General features: G+C 51.4%; 1 protein-coding gene across 1 annotated transcript in view; it reads right to left on the reverse strand.

The window, feature by feature from the left end:
* DPP10 (dipeptidyl peptidase like 10) overlaps positions 1-20338 on the reverse strand; it is a 647445-nt gene that overhangs the window by 252443 nt on the left and 374664 nt on the right. The window contains exon 8 of the mRNA XM_068247444.1: positions 7409-7529. Within this exon, the coding sequence (XP_068103545.1) occupies positions 7409-7529 (121 nt within the window). The remainder of the gene's footprint in view (positions 1-7408; positions 7530-20338) is intronic.

The following is a 20338-nucleotide window of genomic DNA, read 5'->3' on the forward strand; positions in this document are numbered from 1 at the left end:
GTCACACGCTGGTCTCATCACATGACACCAACACCCAGAATTCCACCACAGTCACACGCTAGTCTCATCACATGACACCAACGCCCACAATTCCACCACAGTCACACGCTAGTCTCATCACATGACACCAACGCCCAGAATTCCACCACAGTCACACGCTAGTCTCATCACATGACACCAACACCCAGAATTCCACCACAGTCACACGCTAGTCTCATCACATGACACCAACGCCCACAATTCCACCACAGTCACACGCTGGTCTCATCACATGACACCAACGCCCAGAATTACACCACAGTCACACGCTAGTCTCATCACATGACACCAACGCCCAGAATTACACCACAGTCACACGCTAGTCTCATCACATGACACCAACGCCCAGAATTACACCACAGTCACACGCTAGTCTCATCACATGACACCAACGCCCAGAATTACACCACAGTCACACGCTAGTCCCATCACATGACACCAACACCCAGAATTCCACCACAGTCACACGCTAGTCTCATCACATGACACCAACACCCAGAATTCCACCACAGTCACACGCTAGTCCCATCACATGACACCAACACCCAGAATTCCACCACAGTCACACGCTAGTCTCATCACATGACACCAACGCCCAGAATTACACCACAGTCACATGCTAGTCTCATCACATGACACCAACACCCAGAATTCCACCACAGTCACATGCTAGTCTCATCACATGACACCAACGCCCACAATTCCACCACAGTCACACGCTGGTCTCATCACATGACACCAACGCCCACAATTCCACCACAGTCACACGCTGGTCTCATCACATGACACCAACACCCAGAATTCCTCCACAGTCACACGCTAGTCTCATCACATGACACCAACACCCAGAATTCCACCACAGTCACACGCTAGTCTCATCACATGACACCAACGCCCAGAATTCCTCCACAATCACATGCTAGTCTCATCACATGACACCAACGCCCAGAATTACACCACAGTCACACGCTAGTCTCATCACATGACACCAACGCCCAGAATTCCCCCACAATCACACGCTAGTCTCATCACATGACACCAACGCCCAGAATTCCACCACAGTCACACGCTAGTCTCATCACATGACACCAACGCCCAGAATTCCTCCACAATCACATGCTAGTCTCATCACATGACACCAACGCCCAGAATTACACCACAGTCACACGCTAGTCCCATCACATGACACCAATGCCCAGAATTCCCCCACAGTCACACGCTAGTCTCATCACATGACACCAACGCCCAGAATTCCACCACAGTCACACGCTAGTCTCATCACATAACACCAACGCCCAGAATTCCTCCACAATCACATGCTAGTCTCATCACATGACACCAACGCCCAGAATTCCTCCACAGTCACACGCTAGTCTCATCACATGACACCAACGCCCAGAATTCCACCACAGTCACACGCTAGTCTCATCACATGACACCAACGCCCAGAATTCCACCACAGTCACACGCTAGTCTCATCACATGACACCAACGCCCAGAATTCCACCACAGTCACACGCTAGTCTCATCACATGACACCAACACCCAGAATTCCACCACAGTCACACGCTAGTCTCATCACATAACACCAACACCCAGAATTCCTCCACAATCACATGCTAGTCTCATCACATGACACCAACGCCCAGAATTCCTCCACAATCACACGGTAGTCTCATCACATGACACCAACGCCCCGAATTCCACCACAGTCACATGCTAGTCTCATCACATGACACCAACGCCCAGAATTCCTCCACAATCACATGTTAGTCTCATCACATGACACCAACGCCCAGAATTACACCACAGTCACACGCTAGTCTCATCACATGACACCAATGCCCAGAATTCCCCCACAGTCACACGCTAGTCTCATCACATGACACCAATGCCCAGAATTCCACCACAATCACACGCTAGTCTCATCACATGACACAAATGCCCCGAATTCCACCACAGTCACACGCTAGTTTCATCACATGACACCAACGCCCAGAATTCCACCACAGTCACATGCTAGTCTCATCACATGACACCAACACCCAGAATTCCACCACAGTCACACGCTAGTCTCATCACATGACACCAACGCCCACAATTCCACCACAGTCACACGCTAGTCTCATCACATGACACCAACGCCCACAATTCCACCACAGTCACACGCTAGTCTCATCACATGACACCAACGCCCAGAATTACACCACAGTCACATGCTAGTCTCATCACATGACACCAACACCCAGAATTCCACCACAGTCACACGCTAGTCTCATCACATGACACCAACGCCCACAATTCCACCACAGTCACACGCTGGTCTCATCACATGACACCAACACCCAGAATTCCACCACAGTCACACGCTAGTCTCATCACATGACACCAACGCCCACAATTCCACCACAGTCACACGCTGGTCTCATCACATGACACCAATGCCCAGAATTCCACTACAGTCACACGCTAGTCTCATCACATGACACCAACGCCCAGAATTACACCACAGTCACACGCTAGTCTCATCACATGACACCAACGCCCAGAATTACACCACAGTCACACGCTAGTCTCATCACATGACACCAACGCCCCGAATTCCACCACAGTCACACGCTAGTCTCATCACATGACACCAACGCCCACAATTACACCACAGTCACACGCTAGTCTCATCACATGACACCAACGCCCAGAATTCCACCACAGTCACACGCTAGTCTCATCACATGACACCAACGCCCAGAATTCCACCACAGTCACACGCTAGTCTCATCACATGACACCAACACCCAGAATTCCACCACAGTCACACGCTGGTCTCATCACATGACACCAACACCCAGAATTCCACCACAGTCACACGCTAGTCTCATCACATGACACCAACGCCCACAATTCCACCACAGTCACACGCTAGTCTCATCACATGACACCAACGCCCAGAATTCCACCACAGTCACACGCTAGTCTCATCACATGACACCAACACCCAGAATTCCACCACAGTCACACGCTAGTCTCATCACATGACACCAACGCCCACAATTCCACCACAGTCACACGCTGGTCTCATCACATGACACCAACACCCAGAATTCCACCACAGTCACACGCTAGTCTCATCACATGACACCAACGCCCAGAATTACACCACAGTCACATGCTAGTCTCATCACATGACACCAACACCCAGAATTCCACCACAGTCACATGCTAGTCTCATCACATGACACCAACGCCCACAATTCCACCACAGTCACACGCTGGTCTCATCACATGACACCAACGCCCACAATTCCACCACAGTCACACGCTGGTCTCATCACATGACACCAACACCCAGAATTCCACCACAGTCACATGCTAGTCTCATCACATGACACCAACGCCCAGAATTACACCACAGTCACATGCTAGTCTCATCACATGACACCAACACCCAGAATTCCACCACAGTCACACGCTAGTCTCATCACATGACACCAACGCCCAGAATTCCACCACAGTCACACGCTAGTCTCATCACATGACACCAACGCCCCGAATTCCACCACAGTCACACGCTAGTCTCATCACATAACACCAACACCCAGAATTCCTCCACAATCACATGCTAGTCTCATCACATGACACCAACGCCCAGAATTCCTCCACAATCACACGGTAGTCTCATCACATGACACCAACGCCCCGAATTCCACCACAGTCACATGCTAGTCTCATCACATGACACCAACGCCCAGAATTCCTCCACAATCACATGTTAGTCTCATCACATGACACCAACGCCCAGAATTACACCACAGTCACACGCTAGTCTCATCACATGACACCAATGCCCAGAATTCCCCCACAGTCACACGCTAGTCTCATCACATGACACCAATGCCCAGAATTCCACCACAATCACACGCTAGTCTCATCACATGACACAAATGCCCCGAATTCCACCACAGTCACACGCTAGTTTCATCACATGACACCAACGCCCAGAATTCCACCACAGTCACATGCTAGTCTCATCACATGACACCAACACCCAGAATTCCACCACAGTCACACGCTAGTCTCATCACATGACACCAACGCCCACAATTCCACCACAGTCACACGCTAGTCTCATCACATGACACCAACGCCCACAATTCCACCACAGTCACACGCTAGTCTCATCACATGACACCAACGCCCAGAATTACACCACAGTCACATGCTAGTCTCATCACATGACACCAACACCCAGAATTCCACCACAGTCACACGCTAGTCTCATCACATGACACCAACGCCCACAATTCCACCACAGTCACACGCTGGTCTCATCACATGACACCAACACCCAGAATTCCACCACAGTCACACGCTGGTCTCATCACATGACACCAACGCCCAGAATTCCACCACAGTCACACGCTAGTCTCATCACATGACACCAACGCCCACAATTCCACCACAGTCACACGCTGGTCTCATCACATGACACCAATGCCCAGAATTCCACTACAGTCACACGCTAGTCTCATCACATGACACCAACGCCCAGAATTACACCACAGTCACACGCTAGTCTCATCACATGACACCAACGCCCAGAATTACACCACAGTCACACGCTAGTCTCATCACATGACACCAACGCCCCGAATTCCACCACAGTCACACGCTAGTCTCATCACATGACACCAACGCCCACAATTACACCACAGTCACACGCTAGTCTCATCACATGACACCAACGCCCAGAATTCCACCACAGTCACACGCTAGTCTCATCACATGACACCAACGCCCAGAATTCCACCACAGTCACACGCTAGTCTCATCACATGACACCAACACCCAGAATTCCACCACAGTCACACGCTGGTCTCATCACATGACACCAACACCCAGAATTCCACCACAGTCACACGCTAGTCTCATCACATGACACCAACGCCCACAATTCCACCACAGTCACACGCTAGTCTCATCACATGACACCAACGCCCAGAATTCCACCACAGTCACACGCTAGTCTCATCACATGACACCAACACCCAGAATTCCACCACAGTCACACGCTAGTCTCATCACATGACACCAACGCCCACAATTCCACCACAGTCACACGCTGGTCTCATCACATGACACCAACACCCAGAATTCCACCACAGTCACACGCTAGTCTCATCACATGACACCAACGCCCAGAATTACACCACAGTCACATGCTAGTCTCATCACATGACACCAACACCCAGAATTCCACCACAGTCACATGCTAGTCTCATCACATGACACCAACGCCCACAATTCCACCACAGTCACACGCTGGTCTCATCACATGACACCAACGCCCACAATTCCACCACAGTCACACGCTGGTCTCATCACATGACACCAACACCCAGAATTCCACCACAGTCACATGCTAGTCTCATCACATGACACCAACGCCCAGAATTACACCACAGTCACATGCTAGTCTCATCACATGACACCAACACCCAGAATTCCACCACAGTCACACGCTAGTCTCATCACATGACACCAACGCCCACAATTCCACCACAGTCACACGCTGGTCTCATCACATGACACCAACACCCAGAATTCCACCACAGTCACATGCTAGTCTCATCACATGACACCAACACCCAGAATTCCACCACAGTCACACGCTAGTCTCATCACATGACACCAACGCCCACAATTCCACCACAGTCACACGCTGGTCTCATCACATGACACCAACACCCAGAATTCCACCACAGTCACACGCTAGTCTCATCACATGACACCAACGCCCAGAATTACACCACAGTCACACGCTAGTCTCATCACATGACACCAACGCCCACAATTCCACCACAGTCACACGCTAGTCTCATCACATGACACCAACGCCCAGATTTCCACCACAGTCACATGCTAGTCTCATCACATGACACCAACGCCCAGAATTCCACCACAGTCACACGCTAGTCTCATCACATGACACCAACACCCAGAATTCCCCCACAATCACACGCTAGTCTCATCACATGACACCAACGCCCAGAATTCCACCACAGTCACACGCTAGTCCCATCACATGACACCAACGCCCAGAATTCCACCACAGTCACACGCTAGTCTCATCACATGACACCAACGCCCACAATTCCACCACAGTCGCACGCTGGTCTCATCACATAACACCAACGCCCACAATTCCACCACAGTCACACGCTAGTCTCATCACATGACACCAATGCCCAGAATTCCACCACAGTCACATGCTAGTCTCATCACATGACACCAACGCCCAGAATTCCACCACAGTCACACGCTGGTCTCATCACATGACACCAATGCCCAGAATTTCCCCACAGTCACACGCTGGTCTCATCACATGACACCAACGCCCAGAATTACACCACAGTCACACGCTAGTCTCATCACATAACACCAACGCCCAGAATTCCACCACAGTCACATGCTAGTCTCATCACATGACACCAACGCCCAGAATTCCACCACAGTCACACGCTAGTCTCATCACATGACACCAACGCCCAGAATTACACCACAGTCACACGCTAGTCTCATCACATGACACCAACGCCCAGACTTCCACCACAGTCACACGCTAGTCTCTCATCACATGACACCAACGCCCAGAATTCCACCAGTCACATGCTAGTCTCATCACATGACACCAACGCCCAGAATTCCACCACAGTCACACGCTGGTCTCATCACATGACACCAACGCCCAGAATTCCACCACAGTCACACGCTGGTCTCATCACATGACACCAACGCCCAGAATTACACCACAGTCACACGCTAGTCTCATCACATGACACCAACGCCCAGAATTCCACCACAGTCACACGCTGGTCTCATCACATGACACCAACGCCCAGAATTACACCACAGTCACACGCTAGTCTCATCACATGACACCAATGCCCCGAATTCCACCACAGTCACACGCTAGTCTCATCACATGACACCAATGCCCCGAATTCCACCACAGTCACATGCTAGTCTCATCACATGACACCAACGCCCCGAATTCAACCACAGTCACATGCTAGTCTCATCACATGACACCAACGCCCAGAATTCCACCACAGTCTCATGCTAGTCTCTCATCACATGACACCAACGCCCAGAATTACACCACAGTCACACGCTAGTCCCATCACATGACACCAATGCCCAGAATTCCACCACAGTCACACGCTAGTCTCATCACATGACAGTAATCACCTAACTAACGGTATAAATTATGAGAAAGAAGAGACACGGAAAGACTGGATGAAAGCAGAGAAGAGAGGGCCACCTGTCAGCTCTTGGGGTACAGTTATTAGGATGGAAGATTCTTACTCACCTTCATACAGCCAATCAGAGAGGCCGTTGTGTATGAGGCCCTCCTTCCCCGAGGAGGTGATTCGCAGAGAGCTGCTCTTCACGTCTTCCTTGTAATAGATGTTGTTCTCAAAGATATAAATCTGAGAAATGGAGACAATAATGGTAAGATCCTAATCCAAACCTTCTGCTACAATGATAATAATAACAATACTGATAATTAATAAGATAATAATAATAATAAATGACAACTAAAGATGAGCTGTGGAACACTTCTTCTCACATAAATTTGTCTTGTATTTTCAAGCTTTGATCATTGATGTGTAAGAATCGTTTTTGTAAAAATGTAACTATTGCATTCTTGGACTTTTTGGTTTTGTTGTAGATTTGCGTTTCCAGATTTTATTTTATCTAGTTGCAAAGTTTCTTCATTATATTGATATCTCCATCAGCCAATCCTAAAATGTCTCCTCCCACAAATGCCCACATTAAATTCCTTCTACTGTCAGGCTGAACATTGTCAGAGGCCGTCTCCTCATACCTCAGACCGCCGCACCCCCTCCACCTCTGCGCTCCCGGGGAGCGGCCCCCGCGGCCCTCCCTCTCCCCGCGCCCTGGTAGGGTGAGAGAGCCGTCTCCTCATACCTCAGATTCCTCCACATCATCACCCCTCATTAAAGACCGCAGCACCCCCTCCACCTCTGCGCTCCCGGGGAGTGGGCCCCGCGGCCCTCCCTCTCCCCGCGCCCTGGTAGGGTGAGAGAGCCGTCTCCTCATACCTCAGACCGCCGCACCCCCTCCACCTCTGCGCTTCCGGGGAGTGGGCCCCGCGGCCCTCCCTCTCCCCGCGCCCTGGTAGGGTGAGAGAGCCGTCTCCTCATACCTCAGATTCCTCCACATCATCACCCCTCATTAAAGACCGCCGCGCCCCCTCCACCTCTGCGCTTCCGGGGAGCGGCCCCCGCGGCCCTCCTCCTCCCCGCACCCTGGTAGGGTGAGAGAGACGCCGCCTCATACCTCAGATTCCTCCACATCATCACCCCTCATTACAGACTGCCGTGCCCCCTCCACCTTTGCGCCCCGCGGCCCTCCCTCTCCCCGTGGCCCTCCCTCTCCCCGCGCCCTGGTAGGGTGAGAGAGCCGTCTCCTCATACCTCAGATTCCTCCACATCATCACCCCTCATTACAGACTGCCGCGCCCCCTCTACCTCTGCGCCCCGCGGCCCTCCCTCTCCCTGCGCCCTGGTAGGGTGAGAGAGCCGTCTCCTCATACCTCAGATTCCTCCACATCATCACCCCTCATTACAGACTGCCGCGCCCCCTCTACCTCTGCGCCCCGCGGCTCTCCCTCTCCCCGCGCCCTGGTAGGGCGAGAGAACCGTCTCCTCATACCTCAGATTCCTCCACATCATCACCCCTCATTACAGACTGCCGCGCCCCCTCTACCTCTGCGCCCCGCGGCTCTCCCTCTCCCCGCGCCCTGGTAGGGCGAGAGAACCGTCTCCTCATACCTCAGATTCCTTCACATCATCACCCCTCATTACAGACTGCCGCGCCCCCTCTACCTCTGCGCCCCGCGGCCCTCCCTCTCCCTGCGCCCTGGTAGGGTGAGAGAGCCGTCTCCTCATACCTCAGACTCCTCCACATCATCACCCCTCATTACAGACCGCCGCGCCCCCCTCCACCTCTGCGCTCCCGGGGAGCGGGCCCCGCGGCCCTCCCTCTCCCCGTGGCCCTCCCTCTCCCCGCGCCCTGGTAGGGTGAGAGAGCCGTCTCCTCATACCTCAGACTCCTCCACATCATCACCCCTCATTAAAGACCGCCGCGCCCCCTCCACCTCTGCGCTTCCGGGGAGCGGCCCCCGCGGCCCCCGCGGCCCTCCCTCTCCCCGTGGCCCTCCCTCTCCCCGCGCCCTGGTAGGGTGAGAGAGCCGTCTCCTCATACCTCAGATTCCTCCACATCATCACCCCTCATTACAGACTGCCGTGCCCCCTCCACCTCTGCGCCCCGCGGCCCTCCCTCTCCCCGCGCCCTGGTAGGGTGAGAGAGCCGTCTCCTCATACCTCAGACTCCTCCACATCATCACCCCTCATTACAGACCGCCGCGCCCCCCTCCACCTCTGCGCTCCCGGGGAGCGGGCCCCGCGGCCCTCCCTCTCCCCATGGCCCTCCCTCTCCCCGTGGCCCTCCCTCTCCCCGCGCCCTGGTAGGGTGAGAGAGCCGTCTCCTCATACCTCAGATTCCTCCACATCATCACCCCTCATTACAGACCGCCGCGCCCCCCTCCACCTCTGCGCTCCCGGGGAGCGGCCCCCGCGGCCCTCCCTCTCCCCGCACCCTGGTAGGGTGAGAGAGACGCCTCCTCATACCTCAGACTCCTCCACATCATCACCCCTCATTACAGACCGCCGCGCCCCCCTCCACCTCTGCGCTCCCGGGGAGCGGGCCCCGCGGCCCTCCCTCTCCCCGTGGCCCTCCCTCTCCCCGCACCCTGGTAGGGTGAGAGAGCCGTCTCCTCATACCTCAGACTCCTCCACATCATCACTCCTCATTAAAGACCAGTGCTGCTTTGCAAGTTTCCTTTAAAGGCATTTTCACATTGAAGCTGCCATTCTTTGTTTTGGAGATTTTTCATGTAAATACGCTAACATTCTGCACTTTGCCTAATGGCCGCTGACTTTTGAGGTTAATAGCAAAGCCCTCTTACCAGCTAGAATCACCAAATTCGCAGGGTATATTAAAGGATACCCGAAGTGACATGTGACATCATGAGATAGACATGGGTATGTACAGTGCCAGGCACACTAATAACTAGGCTGTGTTCCTTTTTTTCTTTCTCTGCCTGAAATAGTTAAATATCAGGTATGTAAGTGGCTGACTCAGTCCTGACTCAGACAGGAGGTGACTACAGTGTGACCCTCACTGATAAGACATTTCCCTTTTTATCTCTCTCCTGCTCTCAGAAGCCATTTTCTGCTAGGAAAGTGTTTTATAGTTGGAGTTTCTTATCAGTGACGGTCACACTGTAGTCACTTCCTGTCTGAGTCAGGACTGAGTCAGCCACTTACATACCTGATATTTAACTCTTTCAGGCAGAGGAAGAAAAAAAGGAACACAGCCTAGTTATTAGTGTGCTTAGCACTGTACATACCCATGTCTATCTCATTATGTCACTTGTCAGTTTGGGTGTCCTTTAAGGAGAGCAGTGGGTACAAGACAAAAAAAAAATCAAAAAGATAGTTACGATAGGAAAAAAGTATACATTTAAATGCGGTAAGTGACGTATAATGTAGATATTTACACACTACCGTCAGGTTGCTACATTATCTGTCATTTACCGTTATTAGCTGTATACTTTTTTCCTATCGTAACTTTAAAATCAGTTTTCTTCAAAATTATCAGGTCTTTTTTGAAAAATGTTTTTCTTCTTCTTCCCATTGTCACCCTCCACATGCCCTGCAAATTCTGTGACTGTAACTGGTAAGGGGGATCTGCTATGAACTGCGAAAGTCGGTGGCCATTAGGAAAAAAAACCTGCTAAAATATTCTAGCGTATTTTCACTTGTCAGAGCAGAAATTGTGCTTATTTTTTAGAGAATAAGGTGAAAAGAATATCGGGATTTTGGCTAATCGCTGGTTGAGACTTCCATGTCCCTGTCAGAGGCAGCACGTCTGGCAATATTACATACAAGTATTCCTGCTGCCCTCACCCAGCTTCAGACACCTGGACGATAACATTGCTCCACATTGCATAATACAGTCTAATGCCAGAGCTCTCTCCACACACACTCAGATCCCACGAGACTAGCCGTGTCCCTGTCACAGCGGCAGCACGTCTGGTAATATTACATACAAGTATTCCTGCTGCCCTCACCCAGCTTCACACACCTGGACGATAACATTGCTCCACATTGCATAATACAGTCTAATGCCAGAGCTCTCTCCACACACACTCAGATCCCACGAGACTAGCCGTGTCCCTGTCACAGCGGCAGCACGTCTGGTAATATTACATACAAGTATTCCTGCTGCCCTCACCCAGCTTCAGTCACCTGGACGATAACATTGCTCCACATTGCATAATACAGTCTAATGCCAGAGCTCTCTCCACACACACTCAGATCCCACGAGACTAGCCGTGTCCCTGTCACAGCGGCAGCACGTCTGGCAATATTACATACAAGTATTCCTGCTGCCCTCACCCAGCTTCAGACACCTGGACGATAACATTGCTCCACATTGCATAATACAGTCTAATGCCAGAGCTCTCTCCACACACCCTCAGATCACACCAGACTAGCTGTGTCCCTGTCATAGCGGCAGCACGTCTGGCAATATTACATACAAGTATTCCTGCTGCCCTCACCCAGCTTCACACACCTGGACGATAACATTGCTCCACATTGCATAATACAGTCTAATGCCAGAGCTCTCTCCACACACCCTCAGATCACACCAGACTAGCTGTGTCCCTGTCATAGCGGCAGCACGTCTGGCAATATTACATACAAGTATTCCTGCTGCCCTCACCCAGCTTCACACACCTGGACGATAACATTGCTCCACATTGCATAATACAGTCTAATGCCAGAGCTCTCTCCACACACACTCAGATCACACCAGACTAGCCGTGTCCCTGTCACAGCGGCAGCACGTCTGGCAATATTACATACAAGTATTCCTGCTGCAGTCACCCAGCTTCAGACACCTGGACGATAACATTGCTCCACATTGCATAATACAGTCTAATGCCAGAGCTCTCTCCACACACACTCAGATCCCACGAGACTAGCCGTGTCCCTGTCACAGAGGCAGCACGTCTGGCAATATTACATCCAAGTATTCCTGCTGCAGTCACACAGCTTCAGACACCTGGACGATAACATTGCTCCACATTGCATAATACAGTCTAATGCCAGAGCTCTCTCCACACACACTCAGATCACACCAGACTAGCCGTGTCCCTGTCACAGTGGCAGCACGTCTGGTAATATTACATACAAGTATTCCTGCTGCCCTCACCCAGCTTCAGACACCTGGACGACAACATTGCTCCACATTATACAGTCTAATGCCAGAGCTCTCTCCACACACACTCAGATCACACCAGACTAGCCGTGTCCCTGTCATAGCGGCAGCACGTCTGGCAATATTACATAAAAGTATTCCTGCCGCCCTCACCCAGCTTCAGACACCTGGATGATAACATTGCTCCACATTGCGTAATACAGTCTAATGCCAGAGTTTTCTCCACACACACTCAGATCCCACGAGACTAGCCGTGTCCCTGTCACAGCGGCAGCACGTCTGGTAATATTACATACAAGTATTCCTGCTGCCCTCACCCAGCTTCAGAAACCTGGACGACAACATTGCTCCACATTGCATAATACAGTCTAATGCCAGAGCTCTCTCCACACACCCTCAGATCACACCAGACTAGCCGTGTCCCTGTCATAGCGGCAGCACGTCTGGTAATATTACATACAAGTATTCCTGCTGCCCTCACCCAGCTTCAGACACCTGGACGACAACATTGCTCCACATTGCATAATACAGTCTAATGCCAGAGCTCTCTCCACACACACTCAGATCACACCAGACTAGCCGTGTCCCTGTCATAGCGGCAGCACGTCTAGTAATATTACATACCAGTATTCCTGCTGCAGTCACCCAGCTTCAGACACCTGGAGGATAACATTGCTCCACATTGCATAATACAGTCTAATGCCAGAGCTCTCTCCACACACACTCAGATCACACCAGACTAGCCGTGTCCCTGTCATAGCGGCAGCACGTCTGGCAATATTACATACAAGTATTCCTGCTGCCCTCACCCAGCTTCAGACACCTGGACGACAACATTGCTCCACATTGCGTAATACAGTCTAATGCCAGAGCTTTCTCCACACACACTCAGATCCCACGAGACTAGCCGTGTCCCTGTCATAGCGGCAGCACGTCTGGCAATATTACATACAAGTATTCCTGCTGCAGTCACCCAGCTTCAGTCACCTGGACGATAACATTGCTCCACATTGCGTAATACAGTCTAATGCCAGAGCTTTCTCCACACACACTCAGATCCCACGAGACTAGCCGTGTCCCTGTCATAGCGGCAGCACGTCTGGCAATATTACATACAAGTATTCCTGCTGCAGTCACCCAGCTTCTGACACCTGGACGATAACATTGCTCCACATTGCATAATACAGTCTAATGCCAGAGCTCTCTCCACACACACTCAGATCCCACGAGACTAGCCGTGCCCCTGTCACAGCGGCAGCACGTCTGGCAATATTACATACCAGTATTCCTGCTGCCCTCACCCAGCTTCAGACACCTGGACGATAACATTGCTCCACATTATACAGTCTAATGCCAGAGCTCTCTCCACACACACTCAGATCCCACAAGACTAGCCGTGTCCCTGTCACAGCGGCAGCACGTCTGGTAATATTACATACAAGTAATCCTGCTGCCCTCACCCAGCTTCAGACACCTGGACGATAACATTGCTCCACATTGCATAATACAGTCTAATGTCAGAGCTCTCTCCACACACACTCAGATCCCACGAGACTAGCCGTGTCCCTGTCACAGCGGCAGCACGTCTGGTAATATTACATACAAGTAATCCTGCTGCCCTCACCCAGCTTCAGACACCTGGACGATAACATTGCTCCACATTATACAGTCTAATGCCAGAGCTCTCTCCACACACACTCATATCACACCAGACTAGCCGTGTCCCTGTCACAGCGGCAGCACGTCTGGTAATATTACATACAAGTAATCCTGCTGCCCTCACCCAGCTTCAGACACCTGGAGGATAACATTGCTCCACATTGCATAATACAGTCTAATGTCAGAGCTCTCTCCACACACACTCAGATCCCATGAGACTAGCCGTGTCCCTGTCACAGCGGCAGCACGTCTGGTAATATTACATACAAGTAATCCTGCTGCCCTCACCCAGCTTCACACACCTGGACGACAACATTGCTCCACATTATACAGTCTAATGCCAGAGCTCTCTCCACACACACTCAGATCCCACGAGACTAGCCGTGTCCCTGTCATAGCGGCAGCACGTCTGGCAATATTACATACAAGTATTCCTGCTGCAGTCACCCAGCTTCAGTCACCTGGACGACAACATTGCTCCACATTGCATAATACAGTCTAATGCCAGAGCTCTCTCCACACACACTCAGATCCCACGAGACTAGCCGTGTCCCTGTCACAGCGGCAGCACGTCTGGCAATATTACATACAAGTATTCCTGCTGCCCTCACCCAGCTTCAGACACCTGGAGGATAACATTGCTCCACATTGCATAATACAGTCTAATGCCAGAGCTCTCTCCACACACACTCAGATCACACCAGACTAGCCGTGTCCCTGTCACAGCGGCAGCACGTCTGGCAATATTACATACAAGTATTCCTGCTGCAGTCACCCAGCTTCAGACACCTGGACGACAACATTGCTCCACATTGCATACTACAGTCTAATGCCAGAGCTCTCTCCACACACACTCAGATCCCACGAGACTAGCCGTGTCCCTGTCACAGCGGCAGCACGTCTGGTAATATTACATACAAGTATTCCTGCTGCCCTCACCCAGCTTCAGTCACCTGGACGACAACATTGCTCCACATTGCATACTACAGTCTAATGCCAGAGCTCTCTCCACACACACTCAGATCCCACGAGACTAGCCGTGTCCCTGTCATAGCGGCAGCACGTCTGGCAATATTACATACAAGTATTCCTGCTGCCCTCACCCAGCTTCACACACCTGGACGACAACATTGCTCCACATTGCATAATACAGTCTAATGCCAGAGCTCTCTCCACACACACTCAGATCCCACGAGACTAGCCGTGTCCCTGTCACAGTGGCAGCACATCATACAAGTAATCCTGCTGCCCTCACCCAGCTTCAGACACCTGGACGATAACATTGCTCCACATTGCATAATACAGTCTAATGCCAGAGCTCTCTCCACACACACTCAGATCCCACGAGACTAGCCGTGTCCCTGTCACAGAGGCAGCACGTCTGGTAATATTACATACAAGTATTCCTGCTGCCCTCACCCAGCTTCAGACACCTGGACGATAACATTGCTCCACATTGCATAATACAGTCTAATGCCAGAGCTCTCTCCACACACACTCAGATCACACCAGACTAGCCGTGTCCCTGTCACAGCGGCAGCACGTCTGGCAATATTACATACAAGTATTCCTGCTGCAGTCACCCAGCTTCAGACACCTGGACGATAACATTGCTCCACATTGCGTAATACAGTCTAATGCCAGAGCTCTCTCCACACACACTCAGATCACACGAGACTAGCCGTGTCCCTGTCACAGCGGCAGCACGTCTGGCAATATTACATACAAGTATTCCTGCTGCCCTCACCCAGCTTCAGACACCTGGACGATAACATTGCTCCACATTGCATAATACAGTCTAATGCCAGAGCTCTCTCCACACACACTCAGATCCCACGAGACTAGCCGTGTCCCTGTCACAGCGGCAGCACGTCTGGTAATATTACATACAAGTAATCCTGCTGCCCTCACCCAGCTTCAGACACCTGGACGATAACATTGCTCCACATTGCATAATACAGTCTAATGCCAGAGCTCTCTCCACACACACTCAGATCCCACGAGACTAGCCGTGTCCCTGTCACAGCGGCAGCACGTCTGGTAATATTACATACAAGTATTCCTGCTGCCCTCACCCAGCTTCAGACACCTGGAGGATAACATTGCTCCACATTGCATACCACAGTCTAATGCCAGAGCTCTCTCCACACACACTCAGATCCCACGAGACTAGCCGTGTTCCTGTCACAGCGGCAGCACGTCTGGCAATATTACATACAAGTATTCCTGCTGCCCTCACCCAGCTTCAGACACCTGGACGATAACATTGCTCCACATTGCATACTACAGTCTAATGTCAGAGCTCTCTCCACACACCCTCAGATCACACCAGACTAGCCGTGTCCCTGTCATAGCGGCAGCACGTCTGGCAATATTACATACAAGTATTCCTGCTGCCCTCACCCAGCTTCAGACACCTGGACGATAACATTGCTCCACATTGCATAATACAGTCTAATGCCAGAGCTCTCTCCACACACACTCAGATCACACCAGACTAGCCGTGTCCCTGTCACAGCAGCAGCACGTCTGGCAATATTACATACAAGTATTCCTGCTGCCCTCACCCAGCTTCAGACACCTGGACGATAACATTGCTCCACATTGCATAATACAGTCTAATGCCAGAGCTCTCTCCACACACACTCAGATCCCACGAGACTAGCCGTGTCCCTGTCACAGCGGCAGCACGTCTGGTAATATTACATACAAGTAATCCTGCTGCCCTCACCCAGCTTCACACACCTGGACGACAACATTGCTCCACATTGCATAATACAGTCTAATGCCAGAGCTCTCTCCACACACACTCAGATCACACCAGACTAGCCGTGTCCCTGTCACAGCGGCAGCACGTCTGGTAATATTACATACAAGTATTCCTGCTGCCCTCACCCAGCTTCAGACACCTGGAGGATAACATTGCTCCACATTGCATACCACAGTCTAATGCCAGAGCTCTCTCCACACACACTCAGATCCCACGAGACTAGCAGTGTCCCTGTCACAGAGGCAGCACGTCTGGTAATATTACATACAAGTATTCCTGCTGCCCTCACCCAGCTTCAGACACCTGGACGATAACATTGCTCCACATTGCATACCACAGTCTAATGCCAGAGCTCTCTCCACACACACTCAGATCCCACGAGACTAGCCGTGTCCCTGTCACAGAGGCAGCACGTCTGGCAATATTACATACAAGTATTCCTGCTGCAGTCACCCAGCTTCTGACACCTGGACGACAACATTGCTCCACATTGCATAATACAGTCTAATGCCAGAGCTCTCTCCACACACACTCAGATCCCACCAGACTAGCCGTGTCCCTGTCACAGCGGCAGCACGTCTGGCAATATTACATACAAGTATTCCTGCTGCCCTCACCCAGCTTCAGACACCTGGACGACAACATTGCTCCACATTATACAGTCTAATGCCAGAGCTCTCTCCACACACACTCAGATCACACCAGACTAGCCGTGTCCCTGTCATAGCGGCAGCATGTCTGGCAATATTACATAAAAGTATTCCTGCCGCCCTCACCCAGCTTCAGACACCTGGACGATAACATTGCTCCACATTGCGTAATACAGTCTAATGCCAGAGCTCTCTCCACACACACTCAGATCACACCAGACTAGCCGTGTCCCTGTCACAGCGGCAGCACGTCTGGTAATATTACATACAAGTATTCCTGCTGCCCTCACCCAGCTTCAGACACCTGGACGATAACATTGCTCCACATTGCGTAATACAGTCTAATGCCAGAGCTCTCTCCACACACACTCAGATCACACCAGACTAGCCGTGTCCCTGTCACAGCGGCAGCACGTCTGGTAATATTACATACAAGTATTCCTGCTGCAGTCACCCAGCTTCTGACACCTGGACGATAACATTGCTCCACATTGCATAATACAGTCTAATGCCAGAGCTCTCTCCACACACACTCAGATCCCACGAGACTAGCCGTGCCCCTGTCACAGCGGCAGCACGTCTGGCAATATTACATACCAGTATTCCTGCTGCCCTCACCCAGCTTCAGACACCTGGACGATAACATTGCTCCACATTATACAGTCTAATGCCAGAGCTCTCTCCACACACACTCAGATCCCACAAGACTAGCCGTGTCCCTGTCACAGCGGCAGCACGTCTGGTAATATTACATACAAGTAATCCTGCTGCCCTCACCCAGCTTCAGACACCTGGACGATAACATTGCTCCACATTATACAGTCTAATGCCAGAGCTCTCTGCACACACACTCATATCACACCAGACTAGCCGTGTCCCTGTCACAGCGGCAGCACGTCTGGTAATATTACATACAAGTAATCCTGCTGCCCTCACCCAGCTTCAGACACCTGGACGATAACATTGCTCCACATTGCATAATACAGTCTAATGTCAGAGCTCTCTCCACACACACTCAGATCCCACGAGACTATCCGTGTCCCTGTCACAGCGGCAGCACGTCTGGTAATATTACATACAAGTAATCCTGCTGCCCTCACCCAGCTTCAGACACCTGGACGATAACATTGCTCCACATTATACAGTCTAATGCCAGAGCTCTCTCCACACACACTCATATCACACCAGACTAGCCATGTCCCTGTCACAGCGGCAGCACGTCTGGTAATATTACATACAAGTAATCCTGCTGCCCTCACCCAGCTTCAGACACCTGGACGACAACATTGCTCCACATTGCATACCACAGTCTAATGCCAGAGCTCTCTCCACACACACTCAGATCACACCAGACTAGCCGTGTCCCTGTCACAGAGGCAGCACGTCTGGCAATATTACATACAAGTATTCCTGCTGCCCTCACCCAGCTTCAGACACCTGGACGATAACATTGCTCCACATTGCATACTACAGTCTAATGCCAGAGCTCTCTCCACACACACTCAGATCACACCAGACTAGCCGTGTCCCTGTCACAGCGGCAGCACGACTGGTAATATTACATACAAGTATTCCTGCTGCCCTCACCCAGCTTCAGACACCTGGACGATAACATTGCTCCACATTGCGTAATACAGTCTAATGCCAGAGCTCTCTCCACACACACTCAGATCCCACGAGACTAGCCGTGTCCCTGTCACAGCGGCAGCACGTCTGGCAATATTACATACAAGTATTCCTGCCGCCCTCACCCAGCTTCAGACACCTGGAGGATAACATTGCTCCACATTGCGTAATACAGTCTAATGCCAGAGCTCTCTCCACACACACTCAGATCCCACCAGACTAGCCGTGTCCCTGTCACAGCGGCAGCACGTCTGGCAATATTACATACAAGTATTCCTGCTGCCCTCACCCAGCTTCAGACACCGGGACGACAACATTGCTCCACATTGCATAATACAGTCTAATGCCAGAGCTCTCTCCACACACACTCAGATCCCACGAGACTAGCCGTGTCCCTGTCACAGTGGCAGCACATCATACAAGTAATCCTGCTGCCCTCACCCAGCTTCAGACACCTGGACGACAACATTGCTCCACATTGCATACTACAGTCTAATGCCAGAGCTCTCTCCACACACACTCAGATCCCACGAGACTAGCCGTGTCCCTGTCATAGCGGCAGCACGTCTGGCAATATTACATACAAGTATTCCTGCTGCCCTCACCCAGCTTCACACACCTGGACGACAACATTGCTCCACATTGCATAATACAGTCTAATGCCAGAGCTCTCTCCACACACACTCAGATCCCACGAGACTAGCCGTGTCCCTGTCACAGTGGCAGCACATCATACAAGTAATCCTGCTGCCCTCACCCAGCTTCAGACACCTGGACGACAACATTGCTCCACATTGCATACTACAGTCTAATGCCAGAGCTCTCTCCACACACACTCAGATCCCACGAGACTAGCCGTGTCCCTGTCATAGCGGCAGCACGTCTGGCAATATTACATACAAGTATTCCTGCTGCCCTCACCCAGCTTCAGACACCTGGACGATAACATTGCTCCACATTGCATAATACAGTCTAATGCCAGAGCTCTCTCCACACACACTCAGATCCCACGAGACTAGCCGTGTCCCTGTCATAGCGGCAGCACGTCTGGCAATATTACATACCAGTATTCCTGCTGCAGTCACCCAGCTTCAGTCACCTGGACGACAACATTGCTCCACATTGCATAATACAGTCTAATGCCAGAGCTCTCTCCACACACACTCAGATCACACCAGACTAGCCATGTCCCTGTCACAGCGGCAGCACGTCTGGTAAT

The sequence above is a fragment of the Hyperolius riggenbachi genome, chromosome 7 (assembly GCF_040937935.1).
Source record: "Hyperolius riggenbachi isolate aHypRig1 chromosome 7, aHypRig1.pri, whole genome shotgun sequence".
Taxonomy (NCBI): Eukaryota; Metazoa; Chordata; class Amphibia; order Anura; family Hyperoliidae; genus Hyperolius; species Hyperolius riggenbachi.